A 22,596-nucleotide genomic window follows, 5' to 3' on the forward strand; every position below is an offset into this window, starting at 1 on the left:
ATAAGTACATTTGTACTAAAGACTGCCACCCCAGCAGTACCCTTCCTCCATCATCCCCTCTGATCTATGTGGAACATATAGTACTAACATATAAATAAGTGAAAGGCCTAGAGTCTTATTGGATTAGGTGGAGAAGGGTAATGTGTTCATTAATTGTCATTTACAAATGAACTTAATCTTATGTTAACTAAGCAGTGTATACAAAGAACACCTGAAAGGAGCCTTCTCTTGCTTGAATCTTATTTTATCTGACAAATTTGTTAACTTTTTCATCTCAGATATTATATATAGTAGTCATCAAAAGCACCTTCTAGGGGCAGGTAGGGCGTTTGCCTTGCACGCGGCCGACCCGGGTTCGATTCCCAGCATCCCATATGGTCCCCTGAACACTGCCAGGAGCACTGCACTCCTGAGTGCAGAGCCAGAAGTAACCCCTGTGCATCACCAGGTGTGACCCAAAAAAAAAAAACCCAAAAGCACCTTCTATTATAAATAGATACATAACCTTCCTTTATAATAACGCACCATAGTGTGAAGTACTATTTTGCAATAGTAGCCAGCCAACCTAAAGGGTAAAACCTAGAATTCAGGATCAAAACTTAGAAACTATATAAAATGGACATTTTTATAACATGCTTTAATTTTATATATTCATTCTATGAACGTTTATGTAATGCCTAAGTGCTTAAGGCATTGTGCAATATCTTCCCACAGACCTGGGTTAGTTATGCTAATACAGTTCTCAATGACATTTTCCTTATGCTTGCTTCAAAGACTGCATCTGGGAGTGAAAAAGCAGTATATAGTTTATAAGGCTGTGGTTTTGCCACATCTGCTCTATACTCTGTCCTCTTCCATAGGTGAGCATAGCAGTCACTATCTTGATAAGATGTGTAGATTAGTAATCACCATTTTATAACCTGCAGAAAACAGATTAACTTCCTTTATTTAATGCTAATAAGAAGATGGGTGCCTTAAATATACAAAAAAAAATCATCTATACTTTTAATAGTCAAATACAAAATCCCAGACATCAGAATGAGAACATAAATTTTTAAAACTAAGCTGTTTGGGAAAACTTGGGGGTGGAGGTAGGAGAGTTGTGTGCTTTAGAAAAAAATCTACATGCAACAAGTTGTATTAGATTTATAAATACTGTCCATTACCCTAAAATTCTTACTGTATTTAGACATGTCAAAAGTCTATCCAGACATGATCTATCAGAACTTAATTTTGATATCAAGTTCAAGAAACACCAAAAACAACTGTGGTACATATCTGATCTATATGTAAGGCAAAAGTGTCTTTTAGCTGCTGTCCTATTGTTCCAGCCCTATAATCTAATTTTATTCTCTATTTAAAAATCTGTATGTGGAGATGTTTGAATTGTATGACACAAGATAAAACTTTGTCCTCAAAGACATGCCAATACATTTTTCTTGAACAAAACCTCAGCAAACGAAAACTGTCATATTGTGTATGGGGATAACTAAAACCTTTATTACATACGGTTTTTCAGTAACAATGTGAAAATTTGAAATATCAATTGAAAGAGCAGTGAAGTCTGAAATTTAAAAAAGTAGACTAAGAGGTAGGGGGAATAAAAGGTGAGGAAGACAAAAATGGTTAATACTATTCAGTATCTCCTCTTGTACACAATGTTGTATAGATACAACTCATTTTAATTTTATTGATTTTTTTTATATAATAGTGAAATCCGCTTAAGTAACCTAAGATATACAGATGGTGTCCAACTTGGGGGCTTGGGGAGTAGAAACACACTTGATTAACAGTTTTCACCCACACATTTTAGACAGTATTTTAATCTTTTTTTGCCAATATTTTCATAGGAAATTCATAAATATAGGAAATACTTTCACTCCTTCAGTGTTAAAATAGAAAACCAAACAGGGCCAATAGTAGTGGCTTAATTACCAGCATACAAGAAAAACACAACACCAATGGGTTTTCTTCATTATGCATTTTAAATATCAATATGTGCATGTTTCATTTTTACAGTTATAAATTTTCTGGTCTGTTATAGACAATAGCACTTAATAGTTCTGAATCCATTGAGATGTTTCAATTTGAAATATTTTGTGTACATATGTATATAAAAAAATAACCCAATGTATGACTCATCTGATAGATGTTAAGATTAATAAAGGCTTATTTTTCAACATGCAGTCAGGACAAGACAGAGGGAAGCAAACTAGCCTCCCTACACTGTCTTGTTACTGGCTTTTTCTTTTTTGCAGTGGTATCAATAGTGGTTTTTGGAGGGAACCATGTGCCTTCAGCATATCTGCTTAAGATCAGATACCACAAAAAGGATAAAGGAAATGGGGGGAGGAGGGTAGATAATGTCTAATTTAAAAATGGCATTTTGCATATTTTGTAGATATAGGATAAAAACAGGCCGATGAAGGGGAAATTTTATAGGAAAAACTGCAATCAAATAAGACATAATAGCCGAATTAAGTTCTTTTAATAGATTGCATATATAGATGTTTAGCCATACTCTGATCAACTCTTTTAAGTTATATATTTTATATAACTTAATTTTATAAAAAAGTTCTTCAAGGAATTTTATATCCAATTTACATGTTTCAAATACCACCTTTCTCATTTCTTACAGTAAGGTCTCGTATCCAAATATTCACTTGTACACTGAGAATTTTAAGAAAAACATAGGACACAGAGGGAGTTGCCATTTTTTAGCAGCAATGAAGTATCACTAACCCCTTTTAACATACCGAATTCAAGTCACTATAAGAGGTGAGTGCACCACAAAGTCACCAGGTACAAAATTGCTAAGTTCATTTTTAAATTAATAACTTGAAATTACCCATCCCCCCTCCCCATTAAATCCCTTCTTTTTATAAACAGCAAACATTTTGCTATTTTATACATAGGCTAGCAGGCTTGTTTCAATATGAAAGTGCTAATTCATTTACAGATTTTTTTAATCAGTTATGTAGTGCTACAATAAATGTCCAATAATCTACATAGGAACAATCTTTGATGAATGAAAATGAAGACTGAATAAGGCTATCGATTACCTTATCTTATTTACATATAAAGAATAGGTTTCCAATGGTGAGGAAGAGACAGAAATCAGACAAATACTCATAGGTGTAAAAATTACATCTACCTTTGCGCTTATACTGTAAATGAGACATTTTAAATAGTCCTGTAGCCCATGCCTATTTTTTCCTCAGAAAAAGAAAAGCTGCCTTCATGACATCCCCTCATTTCAGATTTCCACAGTGTCACTTGAACTTTCAGTCAGAATCTTACTTTCTTCCAAAAATAAAGAAAATACCCTCCCAAGATGCCCCCCATCCCGCCCCCCAATCCCTCTGGTTTCTTTTTCAGTGCCAAGTTGCATGATCAGGTCCCACCTCCTGGGTTTTTCTTGTCCATCTATTGATCAATTAGTTTAGAGTAGATAACATGAACCAGTTCTGGAACCGCTACTAGGAGGAACACAAGCTCTTCACTACAATCACAGCAGGAAAGAAAGTGATAACTCAATTCATCCCTGGTGCCGGGCCTCCAAAATTGAAAGAACTTGGCACAACTGGAGCACTGAATTTGTATCCTCCGTGCTTCTCAATCATTTTGGATTCTAGAAAACACATGTCAAAGTTCAACAGAGCATTTTTATCATCATAAGATTTTGGAGGACATAAGAAACAGACATTAACAAGTTTAGCAACTAGTATTAGCCAGGAAGTTCCAAAGTTGGCCTCTTGTTCTCCCTCCAAATGTGTAGGAGCAAGAAGAGTGTATATGTAAGGAAGACAAACCCTCCTGTTGTATGTATGTATATTACAGACTTGCTAATCAACATTCACTTCCCATTAAAAAAAAAACAAAACAAAAATCTTTAATTCATTTTGAGTGAAATATATCACGCAGGATCTAATATCCAAATAAAGCTAATAAATCTTCAGGTAAATTAGAAGCTTTCCTTATTAGGACAAATCTTTGAATATGACATTAATTTGACTAATGGTATTAGGACACAAAATTCAAAGACTGTATTATTCAAAATGTTCTTTTTATAGAACTTTCTACTATCATCACCAGGAACAAAACCAACTTTATTATAGTTACTACACACTGGAAGTAGTCTTCAACTATAATCAAAAAAGCAATGCCAAAATCAGAATTCACTTTATTCCTTTAGACTTCATTTCATTAACCTGTAACTCTATTTTATACAAGTTAAAATTATTTAATATAAAAATGTAAAGCTACTATCAAGTCATTAACTGAATTTAAGAGGGATTGTGGTCAATTAACATACCATGGGCTGCTCTTCTTTGATCAGCTAGAGTTGCTATATCCTGTAACTGTTTTCTTTGTTCTTCATTAAGACCATGAGTCAGAGCCTGATACCAAACAGGATTACGATTCTGTATAGCTGATAAAAAGTAAAAGGAAACAAGGCAATAAGAAGAGAAACTAAATTGTTCTTTTTTATTCTACTTACTCTATTGCATCTCCCATTCTGAAATTCTGCCCCAATAATAGTGAGTTACTTGTGAAACAAAAAGAAATAAAATGGAAAGCCCAATTTTATCATTCTTCTGAAATGAATTGAGGTAAGCATGACGAAAGTTGAGAAGTAAATTTATGCGAAGAAAAAGTTCTACAAGGAAATTAGACGCCCCACAGTATTGAACACATAAATGCAAAATTGTCTTACAGATACAGAAAATTTTAGTGCTCTGGACAGAAGATCAAATTAGTCATAACATTTCCTTAAACCAAAGCTTAATCCAGACCAAGGTCTTAATTCTTCTATAATTAAGCAAGGTACAGCAGCTAAAGGAAAAAAAAACACTTGATGCTAGCAGAATTTGGCTCATGAGCTACAAAAGTTTGAGATGAGGGAGCAATTGCTGGTGTAAAAGCTCCAAGTGATCTAGCAAGTCTGATTTAAGGATTTGGTAATTACACATTAACAAACTGCTCATTAACTATTATATTGTTTTCAATAAAAGGAAACTGGTTTTGGGGCCAGAGATGGTACTATAGGTAGAAAAAAGTTGCCTGGCTTCAAAGGACAGGCTCTGGGGTCAGAGCAATAGTACAGTGGGTTAGGGCATTTGCCTTGCATGTGGCCGACCCACGTTTGATCCCTGGTATCCCATATGGTCCCCAGAGCTCCTGAGTGCAGAGCCACCTGAGCATCGCTGGGTGTGACCCAAAATGCAAAAATGAAGGGAAAAAAAGTCCAAAAGACAGGTTCCTTAGCAGATAAATGTAAACAGTGACTTGGTTTTTATTTACTGTTCTGAAAAAGATGCTAAGAATTATGCTAAACGCACAATGCATACTTTGTAACTGTGACTTAAAAAAGTTAGGATGAAAGCACATCTATTCATAATACAGTTTAATATTTAAAATCTACTATTGAAACAGTCAGCTTTCAGGGAAAAAAATAAAGATTCTAGGACTGAAATAATAGTACAGTGGGTAGGGCATTTGCCTTGCACATGGACAACCCAGGTTTGATCCCTGGCATCTCATATGGTTCCCTGAGTTTGCCAGGGGTAACTCCTGAGTGCAGACCCAGGAAAAAGTTGAGTTCTATTGGGTGTGGCTCAAAAACGGGGGAAAAAAAGGATTCCTGTCACCCAAAAATTCTAAAGGAAATCAATGTTTTTCATGCCTGTTAACATAGACCAAGTAATTATTTTAGCTTTCAGATCTTATTACTTAAAAAATACATTTTGGGGACTGGAGAGATGATAGCACAGTGGGTAGGGCATTTGCCTTGCACGCAGCTGACCCGGGTTCGGTACCCAGCATCCCATATGGTCCCCTGAGCACCGCCAAGAGTAACTCCTGAGTGCAGAGCTAGGAGTAACCCCTGAGCATCGCCGGGTGTGATCCTAAAAGCAAAAAAAAAAAAAGGGGGGGGGGGCTGGAGAGATAGTACATCAAATAGAATGTTTGCCTTGTACAAGCCAACTTGGGTTCCACCTGAAAATGGCTGGATGTGACCAAAACAACAAAATACAAAAAATTAAATAAACATTGGGCTAGGAAGCTCAGGACGCACAGGCACATGCTTTGCATTTATGCAAAAACACACAAGTTCGATCCTGGCACTGCATGGCAATCTAAACAACTGGGGGTAGCCTACTACCTGGACATCTTTTGATACATTTGGCCGTCAGAAGTGAGGCCCAGAATTCTGGAGCACTATTTTCCCACCCCACCCCCAAAAAACAAAAACAAACCCAAAAAGGATTTTAGGATTTTAAGACTTAAGATGTGTATCCCACAGAATATATAAAATGCAGCAGGAAAGGCACTTGTCATGAATGCAGTTGACCCAAGTTTGATCCCAGGACCACATAGGGGCCCGCCCCTACCCACCAGAATCATATGGGGTGCTTCGGACTGAACCCGAATCAACCTCAGTTTAGGCAAGTGCCCTACATGTGGTACAATTCCTAGAACTCCCAAGAGGTTTTGGGGGTTTCTTGGGGGAGGAGGGGGCCACACCTGGTGCTCATGCTGCTCAGGGGACATATGAAATGCAGAGGATGGTCTCTGCAGTACAAGTACTGCTGTACTATAAAGCTCTGGGCCCCGTCAGTTTTCCTCCCTCCCCCCTCCCCCAATACCTTCCTTCACTCCAGCCTGCCATGATTTTTCATAGAGATACTGAAAGGTATCATGTATATCCCTGTAACTACTTTCAACACTCAGGCTTTTTTTTTTCTTTTTGGGTCACTCCGGCAATGCTCAGGGGCTACTCCTGGCTCTGCACTCAGGAGTTATTCCTGGCGGTGCTCGGGGGACCAAATGGGATGCTGGGAATCGAACCCAGTAAGTCGCGTGCAAGGCAAATCCCCTACCCGCTGTTCTATTGCTCCAGCCCAAGAAAGGTTTCTTACAGTGCAATTTAGTTGTGGTAAATATGGGGAACAATGAACAAGACAGGACATTTATGTAGAAAAAAAAATACAAAGAAATTTTACAACAGATTATTAAATAAAGCTGGTTTAGAACAAGTCTCTCAATGTTACTGGGCCTGCTTGAGCAAATCGGTGGACAATGGGAGGACAGTGACAGAATAAAACACATTAGTGGCCTAGAGCATATAGTACCATGCGTAGGGTGCTTGCCTTGCATGTGGCTGAAGGCTGACCCAGATTTGATCCCCAGCATCCCATATGGTCCCCCGAGTACCACCAGGAGTAATTTATGATGGCAGAGCCAGGAAAAGCCTTTGAACATTGTTGGGTGTGGTCAAAAAGCTAAACAACAAACCCCAAAAAGCAGATTTTAGAGAAATGACTTCACTTTTCAAAGTGGATAACGATCCTACCAAATAGCACTCTGTCATTGATATAGCTCAAAGGTAAGAATCTCAGCTACAATGTAGATTAGTTCCTGGGTTAGACTAGAAAAGGATCAGGAAGATAGTTTAAAAGAACTGCAGTACATGCTTTGCATACCAGAGGCCAGAGTTTGACCACCAATCACTCTACACTGAGAGAAAAATCTAAGCTACATCAGTTGTGGACTCAAGCCTCCAAAAGAAGTACACAAAGAGCACATGAATAACAAACTTTACCTAATTGTGTGTGTGTGTGTGTGTGTGTGTGTGCGCGCGCGCGTTCTACAGCCTAATGTTCAGGAGAACATATGGGATGCCAGAGATCGAACCCCGGTTGGCCAAATGTAAGACAAACCACTGTACTCTCACTAAGGCCCCTTTACTATTTTTGAAATGAAGAATCAGCAGCTTGCTCTCTCAAGCCTGGGTTCTCTCTCGAACAGGTATTTTGTCTCTTTCCCCTCACATGAAAGGAAATTCCGTTCAGTAAATCCTTGCTTCATGGCTGGGTGCTGAGAACCAATCAAAACAATTTTGTAACTGTGGATGTCACAGTGATTCAATTGAAAAGAAATCTTGCTTCAATATTTTAAAATACATTATGACTGCCACCCCAGTTTTAGCAAGCAACACACTGATCAGTCTACTACTGTCTTGAACTGACCTTCCACCAGCAAAAAGAGCCCTCTCTGAAGCGTCAGATGGTGGCCAAACATTTTTCAGCAATAAAATACTTTAAAATTAGGATATCTCTATATAGTATTTTAGACATTACCTAATTACAAACTAGTGCAAACTATACTCACACTGCCACAACTGTCACCATGTCAGTGGCCTGACGACACAACCTCAAGACCTGCAGAGACGCTAAACTGCAGAAAACTTCAGATGCATGTGCTTCGGGATAAGAACTCTGGGGTCTTTCTGGAGTGGTTTTTTTTTTAACTGAAATATATTTTGATAACTAAATAGGCCATTTTAGTTGTAACAAGCAATACAAAATTATTTTGTGCCTGCTAAGGGGAAGGCTTGTGGGTATTTGAGAGAATGGGGATAAAGGTGGAGGGGACTCTCACTGGTGGAGGGATGTTGAATGTCTGTAACAAATGCATCATGAACAACTTCGTAAACCAGTTTTAAATAAAGGGGAAAATTTTGTGCAAAGTTAACTTTTATTTATATTAAAGTGAAACAAGGTGGGGGGTCAGAGTGACTGAACAGGAGGTAGGGCACCTGTGTCGCATATGGCCCAGGTTCAATCCCTGGCACTCTATATGGTACCCCAAACTTCAGACATGAGTATGACCTAGAAACAAAGCTAAGCAAGAACTCTGGGGTGTTTTCACAGTCGAAGAGGAAAACCTACCCCCCACCTTCCTGTACTTCCGAGTTTTTACTGAACAAAAACTTGCTTAAAAGCAAGATTTTATTGAACGAAACTTGCTTAGACAAGAGACGAATGGAGTAAATAAAAGAGGAAATAGTACTCAAGAGAACACAGTGAAGTCAGTGAGAAAAGAAACAAAGACAAGCAAGCAAGGTATGTGTTGAAGGGAGAACGTGGGTAAAGGATTGGGTGCAGCACGCAGAGTGTTGCCTTGTATGTGGCCATGTCAGTTTTGACCCCTAGCCCCTAACACATGGTTTCCTGAGTCTGCGCGCGCGCACAAACACAGACACACGCGCAAGAACATTGGGGGTGAAGAACAAGCCCACAAACTTTTTACTTTCATACACAAAAACCACTGGTTTGGAACAAAAATATCCATAATGTGTGCATAAACATAAAAATCCCTCAAGGCAGACCCCCCAAAAAACCTAAAAACCAGATTGTAACAGAAAAATGAATCATAGTTTTATCTGAATTACATACAATAAGTTGACTTACTTTGAAATATAGCTTTAAATATCTGATACTCATCAACAGGGTTATCTTCATCATCAATGATTGTGGAATAACCCTCCAGAGCAGTTTCTTCAGCATCATCTTCTTCCCAGTCTTCATCATCTCCATCCTCACCTGCTTGCTTAGCTAGAATCTCTAAATATTCTTGCCCGTCTTCATCGATATCATCTTCATCACTACCCAATTCTTCTGCCAAGTGATAAAACAGGTGTTTTTATTAATAGTGAACCATTTTATTACTCGACAAACTTACAGTGAATTCAATCATATTTTTGTTTGGGGGCCACACCTGGCTCTGTACTCAGGAATTACTATCAGTGGTGCTGGGAACTGAAACCAAGTTGGCGGAGTGCAAGGCAAGCACCCTATCTGCTATATTACATTTCTCCAACCCCTGAACTCAAATCTTTTCAAGAAATAAAATTCTCACATAGGTTTGTGTAAACAGTGACTCGAGGGGTGGGGAAGAGTATTTGAATGAAACATGGACTGCTAGGAGCTACTCCCGGTGTTACTCGGTATTGTGTGCTAAGAAGAGAACCTCAAAATGCCAAGTACATGCTCCAGCCATTTCAAATATCCACCTGACTCCAAACCATGGATGGCTTTTAGTACTAAATCTCTATTGGTGCGAAAAAAAATTACCGCATAGCAACTCTGTATGTGCTCTCACTTTATGGTCCATGCCCAAATAATAATAGTAAAAAACTGGTATAGTACTTGGGGGGGTGGGGAAGTTCAACCCAAAGCTTCAAAAGTGAGTGCAGGGGCTGGAGCAATAGCACAGCGGGCAGGGAGTTCACCTTGCACACGGCCGACCTAGGTTCGATTCGCAGCATCCCACATGGTCCCCCCAAGCACCGCCAGGAGTAATTCCTGAGTGCGTGAACCAGGAGTAACTCCTGTGCATCGCCCGGAGTAACTCAAAAGGCAAAAAATAAAAAAGAAAAGAAAAACCCCCAAAGTGAGTGCAAGCCCTACTGTGCTAACCCCTCCCCCAAGAAAACCTTTTTTGGATATGTAAACCTCTGGCAAAATTAGTAAAGAAAAGCCAAAATTTGCAATATTCATATTATACTATACTTAATTACTATTAATTACTCTTTTTGAGGAAGGGTGGACTTGGGTTATCACCCGGTGTCATCAGAGAATACATGTACAGGATCAGCTGCAAGCAGGGAAAGCGCCTTGATCTTTGTACTACCTCTCCACCCCCTCACATTAAGTTCACTTAACCTTACGCTCTTGTAGTCTTTGCTGTCTTTTAGGTAATTATATTAGCGAGATTTAATTATTCTTATTGTGCAGGTGTATCTCAATGTTCTTGATTTGGGGGCTGTAACTGGCAGCACACGGGCTACTCCATATTGGCGCAGAGATGACCATTTTATGCCAGAGATCAAACCCAGACTTCCGACAGGCAAAGGAAGCATTCTGGTCTGTTGTACTATTGCTTCGGCCCTACATTTTTCTTTCTCTTAGGGGTATATTTGGTTCCTCTCAGCACTGCTCGAAGATAAATTCTAGCTTTGCCCAGGAGTCATTCCTGGTGGTCCTAGGCAATCAAACCGAGCTTGGATATGTTGCAAGGCAAGCACTTCATTTCTGTATTAGTCCTCCATACCAAACTGTAATTTTTAGAGTAGATTATCTGCTAACACTGAAAACTGCGTGCCTAGAACTGAATTACAGATTAGAACCATAATTGAAGGTTCTGTCTTCAAGGGCCTCGCACTGTCTACTTATAAGGTAGACTTTCATTTTTGTTCTATAATAAATATGCATGATTACAACCATGGGCTGGAGCGATAGCACAGCAGGTAGGGCGTTTGCCTTGCACGAAGCCAACATGGCTGACTTGAGTTCGATTCCTCCACCCCTCTCAGAGAGCCCGGCAAGCTACCGAGAGTATCTCGCCTGTACGGCAAAGCCTGGCAAGCTCCCCGTGACGTATTCGATATGCCAAACACAGTAAGTGTCACAATGGACACGTTACTGGGCCCATTGGAGCAAATCGATGAACAATGGAGGACCGTGATTACAACCATACTTTCTTTGGGAAAACTTTACATAAATGTTAATTCCAATAAGTTTTCTTTTTCTGGGGAAGAGAGGGGAAGTGTCTTTGAGTCACGTCCAGCAGTGATCAAGGAAATATGTAATGACAATTATCTAACCCAGATATCTTTACTATCTCTTAGGTAACTAATTTTTATCTGTCACAAATCCCTTACCCGTTTCATCATCATCTTCAGCTTCATCATCGTCATCACTGTCATTCTCATGTTCTGCATGGCAGGCATATGCTCTTTTTAATCCATTAAATAAAAGGATAAAGGCTGGCAAGATCTGTCCAGAAACCTGATTTAAAACTTGTGGTATTTGTTCCATGTCAATGAGAGCACATAGACCCAGAACACACATTTTTCTGTCATGAAGCCTAAAAAATACACAATAAAATAATTTTTCCCCTTTTTCATTAGCAGAATACCCTATAAACCCAAATAAAGGCCTGATTCATGTCACTCACCCCAGGAAACAGTCAACATCATTAAGCCACTGAGTAATAAAATGATTTGTGACTGGTTCGACATTATTAGGGAAACGAAGATTTTCTAAGGTGTTCAGAAGTAGATGTGGATTATAATACAAAGCTGCAATGGCAACTTGCAGGCACATTGTTCGCAGTTCACTTGTCTTTACTTCTCTTGTCAGTCTCTCCAAAGCTGCTTCCACAAATAAAGGAATGCACTGTAAAGAAAGAGCAAATATTCCAAAACTGTAAGCAATAGCTAGCTACCCCCTAAAATACAGTAACAAACGAATGTCAACCGAACCTCATCCTTATTAGATGATCCTGCATATCTTATTGAAGATGCATTTTTCTGGGAAATTTAATTTCAGAAAATGGTGGTGATCTGAGAAATCAGTACTATAACACCAGTCACGGATTCACAGTATTTCTTCCAATCACAGTTAAAAAGATAGTTATAACTGAGTTTCAGGTATACATTGTTCTCACACCAATGACTTCACCAGTGTCCACCATCCTCCATTAATGTCCTGAGTTTCTCTCCAGCCCCGAAGCCTGTCTCTGCAGCAGGCACGTTCCCCCTCCCTCATTGTCCTACTGTTCTGTTCTCTACCATACACTCTCCACCCCAGCTTCCACTGCTTTGGGCATTTGATATTCCCATGTTTCTTCATATTCCTCGTATGAAAGAAATCATTCTGACTCTGTTCCTCTCCCTGATTTCACTCAATAGGATACTCTCAATATCCGGATCCATCCAGAAAGCAGCAAATTGCATGACTTTCATATTTTCATATGGCTGAGTAGTATTCCATTGTATATGTGTACTATAAAAGCTTTATCGAAACACCTGTTCTTAAGACATTTGGGCTGTTTCCAAATCTTGACAATTGTGAGTAAAGCTGCAATGAACATAGGAGTGCCAATGTCTTTTCTGCACTGTGCTTTGGGACTGGCAAGGGTATTATTTCCATGAGTGGAATTGCTGTGACATACAGAAACTTAATTCTTAATTTTTTGAGTATTGTCCATTTTGTCTTCCAAAATGCTGGACCAGTCAACATTCTCACCAGCAGTGAATGAGGGTCCCTTATACTCCACATTCTTTATAACACTAGTTTTTTTAGATATATGCCTGTCTCTCTGGAGTGAGATGATATCTTGTCGTTTTGGTTGACTAACCTCTTTCAGGCAATTTAGCAACTCATACAACATGACAGTTAAAAAAATAAATTCTATGAAAATCATACGCCATACACCTCTAATACAATTTCAGCCTATTTGGAAAGTAATTATAACTCGAGCAAATTGATGAACAATGGGAGGACAGTGACAGTGATGATTAGGTTTGTCTGACTGTACAATTTGGGCTGGAGCGATAGCACAGCGGTAGGGCGTTTGCCTTGCACACAGCCAGCCCGGCTGAGCCTGGTTCAATTTCTCCGCCCCCCTCAGAGAGCCCGGCAAGCTAACGAGAGTATCTCGCCCATGCGGGAAAGCCTGGCAAGCTACCCACGATGTATTTAATATGCCAAACACAGTAACAAGTCTCAAAAAAAATGGAGACATTACTGGGCCCGCTCAAGCAAATCGATGAACAATGGGAAGACAGTGACAGTGACAGAGACTGTACAATTTTATGTGGCAAAAGATAATTAAAACAAACCACAGGGCCGGAGAGGTTGTACAGCAGATTAAGTGCTTGCTTTGCCTGCCCTAATCAGGATTTGTTCCTGAGTACCCCATAAGGTCGAAGCCAAAAGTGATCTTTGATCATAGAGCCAGGAGTAAGCCTGAGCAAGCGGGTGTGACCCAAAAACAAAAAGTATTAAAAAATATAAGTTAAAAATTTCCTTGGATGGAAACAAGTATAATAATAGCTGTCAGTCAAATTTCAATACACATTAAAATATCCCTAATATATAGCACAATTATAATCCTAAAAAATAAATCATGAAAAATTTATCCTCTGTAGACTCCAATATGAATCATCCTGTTTCACTGACCTGGTCAATGCCACGTCCTTTACACTGTAAAATGATGACTTCTAACAATTTTGCTGCGTGACACTCTGCATCTTCTCCTGCAACTCCTGTAAGGACCTGATCACAGAAATACATATTTTAATCTTCAATTTATATATCACCTAAAAACCTTTAACTGAAAATGCCCATCCCAGGTCCATAGTCTCTGGAAGATTTTGTAAGATATTCTAATTAGGACAGAAAGACAATGCAAAGGGCAGGGCATTTATCATATAGGCAGGCAATCTGAGTTCAATCCCCAGCACCTGGTATGGTCCCCCCAAGACTACCAGGAGTGATCTCTGAGCTCAGAGCCAGAAATAAGCCACCACAACCGCCGGGAGTGCCCCTACCCAAAGATATTCTACTTAGTATAAATGGCCGCAATATTAACTACAGGATTAGTCTAAGCACCTCAGAGGATGAAGTTATTTATATGTTACACTGCAGCATCCTAGTGTCTTGGTCTTTACACTTCAATGTCTCAATCTTTTCCTAATTTTGCACCCCCTCCTCCAACACTTTTGTTTCTGTGGCTCTCCTGCTCTTCCTATCAATTGGTCCTCTAGACTGATGCACAGCCCCACTCCCACCCCCGCTGGTTAAATAAATTATACTGTCCTCCCACTCACCAGATAATCATCTAGATAATTATCGTATGGTCTCCATATACCTACACCTGCAAGGATTTTCTTCATAAAATGTATCTAAATATTCCTATCCTCTCCAAAGTTTCTGATTTCTTGCAAATTCTAGCAAAGATGAACCCAGAGAGATAGGGCAGACAAAGCGCTTGTCTTGCCATGTAACTGACAACCCGGGTTGGTCGCAGGTAGGGCGTTTGCCTTGCATGCAGCCAATGGTTTCCTAGGCACCACCAAGAATGAACCCTGGGTACAGAGAAGTATTAAACAAAAACAAACAAAAAAAACACACAGGCTAACAAAATACTCAGATCTCAGGAATATAAATGTCATAATGCAATTATTAACTCAATTTTAAAGTTAAAGCAAGGCAAGAAACAAATAATTGTAAAAGACAATAATGCAGAGGTGGAGAGGTAATACAGTGGGCAGGTAGGCCTATCTGTCACCCTCCACTCAGATGCTGATCCATGTTCTACCAGGATTGAGCTCTAAGCAAAGAGCCAAGAGTAATCCTTAAGCACGACAAGGTGTAGCCCACCCTAATATTTTTTACACATTTTATTTGAAGTTTTTGATAGAGAAGTTTTGATAGAGACAGAGAAGGGGTGCGGGAAAGGAGGGAGAGGGACGGAGAGAGAATATTATGCTCAAAGAGAAGCCCTGAGTGGAAAGGGAACCCCAGTACATATCACAAGTATAAAGGTTTATGAAAGTACACATCTTTATTTTTATTTTTTTGCTTTTTGGGCCACACCCAGTGATGCACAGGAATTACCACTGGCGGTGCTCAGGGGACCATATAGGATGCTGGGGACTGAACCCTACCCAATGTGCTATTTCTCCAGCCCCCAAAAGTACACATCTTGAGGGGAGATGAGAGCTATATGAGCTTGGGATGTACTATCTCCCTGGCCCCTGTTATAACTTTACTGTGCACATGGGCTGAAGCGATAGCACAGCAGGTAGGGCGTTTGCCTTGCTGCAGCCAACCTGGTCCACCCGAGTTCGATTCCTCTGCCCCTCTCGAAGAGCCCGGCAAACTACCGAGAGTATCTCGCCTGCATGGCAAAGCCTGGCAAGCTACCTGTGACGCATTCAATATGCCAAACACAGTAACAACAAAGTCTCACAATGGAGACGTTACTGGGCCCGCTCCAGCAAATCTGTACAACGGGAGGACAGTGCAGTACTGTGAACATGGATAAAATTGCACAAACACATGTCATACATACTGTACGACCTTTTCCTTCTGATTTAACTTTCTGTACACCACCCCCAACCAACTTTTATCAAACGAATACATTTACCATCACTGTGGTACCATGCATGTTCACAAATACATCCTAGACCAGGAATACTCATGTTCAAGGTGTGTACTTTACCACTGGGCCTAAACTACATATTTTTATAGCATAATTTACGATATAGAGGCTGGAGTGATAGCACAGTGGGTACAACATTTGCTTGCACGTGGCCCAACTCGGGTTCGATTCCCAGCATCCTATATGGTCCCCCGAGCACCGTCAGAAGTGATTCCTGAGTGCAGAGCCAGGAGTAAACCCTATGCATCGCCAGGTGTGACCCAGAAAGAAAAAACAAAGAAACATATGCATATGTATATATATATATGTATATATGTATATATATAGGTGTAGACATACTGAAGCCTCAGAATTACATACTTTTTTATAGTATTAGTCTCATGCCATGTTCTAGTATATCTAAAAAAGACCTACCTTTTTGCACATACTGTATATCATTTCAAGATACTTGGTATCAGACAGAAGTGTGTCTGTATCAACTGTTACATAATTATGAAGTAGAGGCATCATATCTGTATTAAAAAAAAGTAAGTTAAATATCTTTTAAATATCTTAAGTTGCTTTTCCCCTGAAATATCAACTTAGAAGAGATTCATGGTTCTTAATATTCGCACTTTGAAAGTATATTCATCTATGACTTTACATTTATTAGTTGAACACGATTATAGATGATACCCAGTAGGAGGATGACAATGTTAAAAAAGGGGGAAACGTGGAGTTCATGCACAATTCAATCAGCTAATCAGTGGCTGAATAAATAGCAGTACTCCTATGTAAAAAAATTTAAAAAAATAAAAAAGGGAAAAAAGCACTAACTAAAAACATTTACTAAAAATGCTATGTGGAATCAGCTATTACCATAACCAAGTCAAAGAATTTCGTTAAAATACCACAGGTATATATTGTTGATTTACAGAAAGTGTAAAATGAAGGGGAATCCTCAGAATTTAAATAATAACTTTACACACCTGTGAAGTAATCAAAGCCATCTTGTTGAAAAACCTCAAATACCAAAGGAAGCAACTGCCACATCTGTGGAGACACTTGTTGACACGTCAAACTATGTGCTAAAGAGAAGATTTCCTCATAGAATTCTAAAAGAAAATATATGTTATTAGGACAGTGTCTGCTGATGTGAAATAGCATTCATTTTTTAGCAATCAAAGTTCTGTACCTAAGACATGCTGTTGTAAAACAGTTCCAATGACTTGTAAGCAGATTCCCTCAAGTTGTTGGGTTATCTAAAAAAAAAGGAAAAATTTATATGGAATTGCATCACACTGTAATAATTACTATTCAATGATATGAAATACTTAGCTTAAATATTTATATTGAATATTAAAAGTGCATTCTGCAACTACTGCATTCAAATATGGTCTATATTGTTAATAAATTGTTTTGTGTTTTGAAATGTAATCAGGGGTTGAAAGTTTATTTTTACTTCAAAAAAAAATCAAATAGCCAGGGGTTGAAATTTAATAAAGTATTGTCACTGTCACTGTCCTCCCATTGTTCATCGATTTGCTCGAGCGGGCCCAGTAAGGTCTCCATCATGAGACTTGTTACTGTGTCTGGCATATCGAATACGTCACGGGGAGCTTGCCAGGCTTTGCCGTGCGGGCGCGATACTCTCAGTAGCTTGCTGGGCTCTCCGAGAGGGGCGGAGGAATCGAACTTGGGTCGGCCATGTTGGCTGCGTGCAAAGCAAATGCCCTACCGCTGTGCTATCGCTCCAGCCCAATAAAGTACTACTACTTTATAAAGTAGTAGTGTGACAAATGACAAACAGCAGAAATAACATGTAAGTTAGCTAGGAAGAAAAATAAACTAATATCCTGAGAAAATGCACATAGTTGTAAAAAATAAAGGAGCCACAATCATTCTGCCAAACAATTTAAATTTGTAAAGAGATTAATTCAGTGGAGATATAATTGAAGTCACACTCTTACTAGATAAAAATTACTTGAAAGGCATTATTACTGCCACCACTCCTAATAATGAAGTCACCATCATTTATATAAGTGTAATACAATAAACAAAGCCTTCAAACCAATCAAAACTAAAATATAAATTCTGATTTAACTCTCACTTTGGTCCTCAATTGGATTCCGACTACCTGAAAACTCTCAGAATGTTTTATAGGACTCATTCTGGTAACTACAATAAAATTTACCAGGAAGCTAGCTCAACAGGTTAGAAGGCACATTTTGTATACAGAAGGCAAACACAAGCAAAATGTTTGGAAGTGAATAAACCCCACCCCGCTCTTCACCCGGTACTGCTTGGATGTGACTCACAACCCAAACACAACAGAGCCAAAAAAAAAAAAAAAAAACACTTTACCATAAATTTTAGGTTGAGGAGACAGTATACCTCCATATAAGTTAATAATAAAACTATCACAGTTAAAAGAAGCAATTTAAAATAGAAAACTTGCACCTAGAGAGATGGTGGGGATAAAGTAAACAGGTTCAATACTCAAAACAACATGGTACCTGGATTACTGCCACAAAATGATCCCTGAGTAAGTTTTGGCAATGTAGTGTGTGTACCGTAGGTAAGGTGCTTGCCTTGAACTAACCGGGGTTCGATCCCTGAATTCCATGATTCCCTGAGCCTGCCAGGAGTGATCCCTGGCTAAGAGCCAGGAGTAAGCCCAGAGCATCAATGGGTATACCCCCAACCCCCTGAAAAAAAGAAGGGAGGAAAGGAGAGAGGGAAGGGAGAGAAGGGGCCAGAGAGCTAGTTCAGGGGTTAAGTTGCTTACCTTGCAGGCTGCCTATACTTTTCCCATCTTGCCACCATATACAGTCCCTCGAACACCATGAGTGATCCCTATACTCAGAGGAATAAGTCCTGAGTGGAGTACCACTGGATGTGCTCCCAAAACAAAAAAAGGGAAGGGGGGTGGTGAAGAAAAGGGGGCCGGGGAAGGAGAACTTGAATGAATATATTTTCTTAGAAACAAGCACACTTCTGAAATCTGAGAAAGAGAAACAAAGAAAAGGCAAATATCCTCAGCCTCAAGAAAAGAATACAAGTAATTCTCCTTCCTATACCTTATGCTAGGTTGTCAATCATTATGTTTGTCTCATTTTGTTTTTGGGTCACACTCAGCGATGCTCAGGTTATCTCCTGGCTCTGCACTCAGGAATCACTCCTGGTGGTGTTCAGGAGAACATTTGGGATGTCAGGGATCAAACAGGTCAGGCACATGCAAGACAATTACCTGCTGTACTATCACTCCATCCCGTAGGTATTGAATTCTTACTAAAGGAACTCATTTAACAAGACAAAGAAATCAAGATGTCAGGGACCCTTCAGAAAAGCATTGAATAGTTGATGACTGGTACAAAAAAAATCCTGAATCCAGCAACAGAAATTTTACTTACCTCTTTATGATCCTCAACTACACTGAGAAGTGTGTCAATAGTATTTAGAATTCCCATAGCAGTAACAGCTTTGTCATCACTTCCCTCTTCATCTGGCCCTGTCTGGATGACTTGATTAAACGTCATTGCCTAAATTCAAAGAGAACATAATTTAGGTTTGTATTAGAGTTGCATTAATTCACTGCAGTCTAAACAGGTTCCCCAAAATAGTGTTTCCCTCATTCTAGGGAGGAATGGGTGCATTCTGAAAAGAATCATGGAAGCAACATAAGCTACATGTGCAACTGGATAAGACCAGGGGTTAAAAAAATAATTGAAACAATATGTGGGGGTTAAAACAATAATTTTTTGGGTTTGTTTTTAAAATTTCAGTCAGGAGGGGGTAGTGTTGGTGACGGAGATTCACTCCACGGGGAACTATACTAAGGATCATGGGATGCAGGCCCTTAACAGATTTTAGATCTAAAACGGAAGCATTTTGAAAGATGCTCTGACGAATAAGGGGTCTTGCTTAATTATGAGCTTAATCTATTGTAACGATTGGGTTGTGATGGGGATTAGCATGTTTCACAGGTGTGAGTGCCTAGGTTTGACCTTTTGACACCAAAGGTGGCTGGGTAGAGCAACTTAATCTTCTGCATTAACCTAGATATAAAAGTACATCTATATTCATTTGAAATTTCCTCACTAGCTTCAATATCAGCTGGTAATTTTTTTCCATAACTCTTTAGACTTTATTAAATCCATAGAAAATACCAAGAGTTAATATTCTTTAAAACCTTAGTATTGAGCAGAAAACTTCATTTAAATAAGAAATTGGGATTGGAGCAATAGCACAGCAGGTAGGGTGTTTGCCTTGCATGCAGCTGACCCAGGTTCGATTCCCAGCATCTCATATGGTCCCTTGAGCACCATCAAGGGTAGTTCCTGAGTGCAGTCCCCTATGCACTTTTGTGGGTGTGACACACACACAAAAAAAGAAATCATTGTATAAGGAATGCAAATGAATGTAATATATAATTGTTCAGTATCTATTAATGCTTTCCATTATCTTTATTTACACTTAGAAATTGGAACTGTGTAAAAAGACCACCTGTAAAACCAACTGCTAGTTACACAAATATTCATTTAAAATTATTTCTGGAGTTGGAAAGATAGTTCAAAGGGTTAGAGTATGTAAGTTGCATTCAGGAGCCTTAGGTTCGAAACCTAGCACTGTATGCTCCACAGAGGATAACTGGGAGAGTAGCTTGAGTGCACTGAGTGAAGGCAAATGAAAAAGAAAAGAAAAAACCCAACAATAATATGTATTTATAAAAAAATATCATATATTCCTCATCTATCTAATGACTTCCTTAATATAAATATATAATACATTAAGTACTTGGTTTAAAACCTGTAGGCCCTAGAGGTGGACCTGGTGCCAAAATATAGTATGCCTAAAATTCAACTATGAGTAACTTTGTAAGTCAGTGTCTTAATAATTAACACAAAACAAAACAAAACAAAACCACCTGCCATAAACTCTTTGAACAATTAAGCGGGTTGTTATTTTTTGCTTTAAAAAACATACCAAATGCTGTGTCATTTCTACTGCAATAGGAGTAACTTCTTCACTATACTCGCAGATCATTTTCTGAATTACATTGGTAAGATCATCATTTTCTGTTTCTCGTATAATATGAAGAAGAGCCTGCATTACAGGTCTTATGAAAGGAGTAATATATTCCTTGGCTGCAAAGAAGAAAAATAAGTTAGCCAAACCAGCGGAAACTTCTTAAAATCTATCCACTGTATAAATGAAGTTACTTTTACATTAGTTTTCTAAAATTATACCTTGTGGGCTAGAATGTACTACAGTGAGTAGGGCGTTTGCCTGACACGCGGCTGACCCAGGTTTAATCCCAGAGTCCCATATGGTCCCCCAAGCACTGCAAGGAGTGATTCTTGCAGGCAAAGCAGGAATAATCCCTGAGCACAGCCAAGTGTGACCCCGAAAAGCACACACACACACACACACACACACACACACACACACACACACACGCTATCCTTTACCTTTTTCCTGATTGCTGATCAATACTTGGAGTGCAATGGCAGCTTCGACTTTTACAGGCATCTCCCTGTCATCAATCAGACATCTTCTTGTCAGCTCTAAAGCTGTTTGTAGATTCTGGTCACTTTTGAACTTAACTTCACAAAAATAGTGAAGAACCCAGCATGCCTTTAAACAATTAAAATAGCAGTCAATTACTATAGATACTTATAGTCCCCAGAAGTAAAAACTTAAATTCATGAAGTTTTATGTGTGGGAATTTGGAGGCTGGTCAGTGGGAATTTATGTCCCAAGAGACAACACTAGACCAGTACTATGATCCCAAGTTTACTCTTTGGCTGCTTGATGTATGTGTGAATAACAAGATCTGAATGCAAAACACAAACAGATACTGCTATCATACACAGATGAAAACTGTGCACACATTAAAGCAGCCATTTAAGGATGTACATTTAAAAAAAAAAAGAAGCATGAAGTGAAATGCAGGCTATAATGTAAACTTTAAATTCCAATAACAAAATACATCAAACTAACATTGTCACAAAACAGAAGAAAAATTTAAGAAATTAGCAAAATTCAAGAAATATTATAAATCAATACAATTAATTGTAAAACATACCCTTGCTCTCATGTAGCCTAGTTCACTACTGAAGAGAGGGAATACATGATTCTGTAACATGTACTCCATCTGATCTTTATAGATCTTTTTCTGTAAATAGAAACAATTACTTTAGCAACAGTTCAAAATATAGTTTTCTCAAATACTATATTCCTGTGTTAAAAATGATTAATGATTCTGAAGATGAGACGGTTCAAAGGGCTGAAGAATTGCTATGGGAATCCTACATTTGATCTCACAGCATTCCCCATATACTGTAAGAAATGACATGCAAGCATGTGGCCAGAAATAGCCCCCAGAACTGTCAGATGCAACCTCAAACAAAAAACAAACAAACAAAAAAACTCATACATAACTATGTAAGATATAGCTATTCTGGTTTCTTACCTACAGTATCCGTATCAGATTTTCTAACCTATGACCATTATTTCAAATTTACTGAATATTGGGGAAAGATAGTACAGCAGGAAGGCATGTGCCTTGCTTGAAGCCAGCCCAGGTACTCCATATGGTCCCCCTAGAGTGATCCCTGAACACTGACATATATGACCCAAAACAAAAAGAGAACAAAAGAAAACCCTGAATATTCTTTCCCCCAATTGTAGTCATACTGTACTTCAAAAGTAATACTGTCTGAGTAATGATACGTGCTAAATTTTATTCTTCTGGGGAAGAAACAATAGTACAGTGGGTAGGGCACTTTCCTTGCATGCAGCTGGGCTCAATCC

The 22,596-nt window shown here is 38.9% G+C and overlaps 1 protein-coding gene and 1 non-coding gene across 3 annotated transcripts in view; both read right to left on the bottom strand.

Annotated features, from left to right (window-relative positions):
• Positions 1-2,242: 2,242 nt before the first annotated feature.
• The window catches only part of IPO7 (importin 7), a 70,568-nt gene continuing 50,214 nt past the window's right edge, over positions 2,243-22,596 (bottom strand). The window contains exons 13-25 of one of the 2 annotated variants that reach the window (XM_056116041.1): positions 21,869-21,958; positions 21,252-21,417; positions 20,767-20,927; positions 19,194-19,322; positions 16,976-17,042; positions 16,770-16,895; positions 16,216-16,313; positions 13,815-13,910; positions 11,806-12,026; positions 11,510-11,715; positions 9,258-9,461; positions 4,316-4,432; positions 2,243-3,631 (exon numbers count right to left, since the gene is read on the bottom strand). In XM_056116041.1, the coding sequence (XP_055972016.1) occupies positions 3,534-3,631; positions 4,316-4,432; positions 9,258-9,461; positions 11,510-11,715; positions 11,806-12,026; positions 13,815-13,910; positions 16,216-16,313; positions 16,770-16,895; positions 16,976-17,042; positions 19,194-19,322; positions 20,767-20,927; positions 21,252-21,417; positions 21,869-21,958 (1,779 nt within the window). In that variant the 3' untranslated portion in view covers positions 2,243-3,533. Of the gene's footprint in view, positions 3,632-4,315; positions 4,433-9,257; positions 9,465-11,509; positions 11,716-11,805; positions 12,027-13,814; positions 13,911-16,215; positions 16,314-16,769; positions 16,896-16,975; positions 17,043-19,193; positions 19,323-20,766; positions 20,928-21,251; positions 21,418-21,868; positions 21,959-22,596 lie in introns of both variants that reach the window. The other variant, XM_056116040.1, reaches the window with a different exon arrangement.
• Positions 21,496-21,681, bottom strand: LOC130025632 (small nucleolar RNA SNORA23). The gene has a single exon (XR_008792762.1). It is a non-coding gene; the product is annotated as a small nucleolar RNA SNORA23 (small nucleolar RNA).

This window comes from Sorex fumeus, unplaced genomic scaffold (assembly GCF_029834395.1).
Source record: "Sorex fumeus unplaced genomic scaffold, SorFum_2.1 ptg000030l, whole genome shotgun sequence".
NCBI classification, from domain to species: domain Eukaryota; kingdom Metazoa; phylum Chordata; class Mammalia; order Eulipotyphla; family Soricidae; genus Sorex; species Sorex fumeus.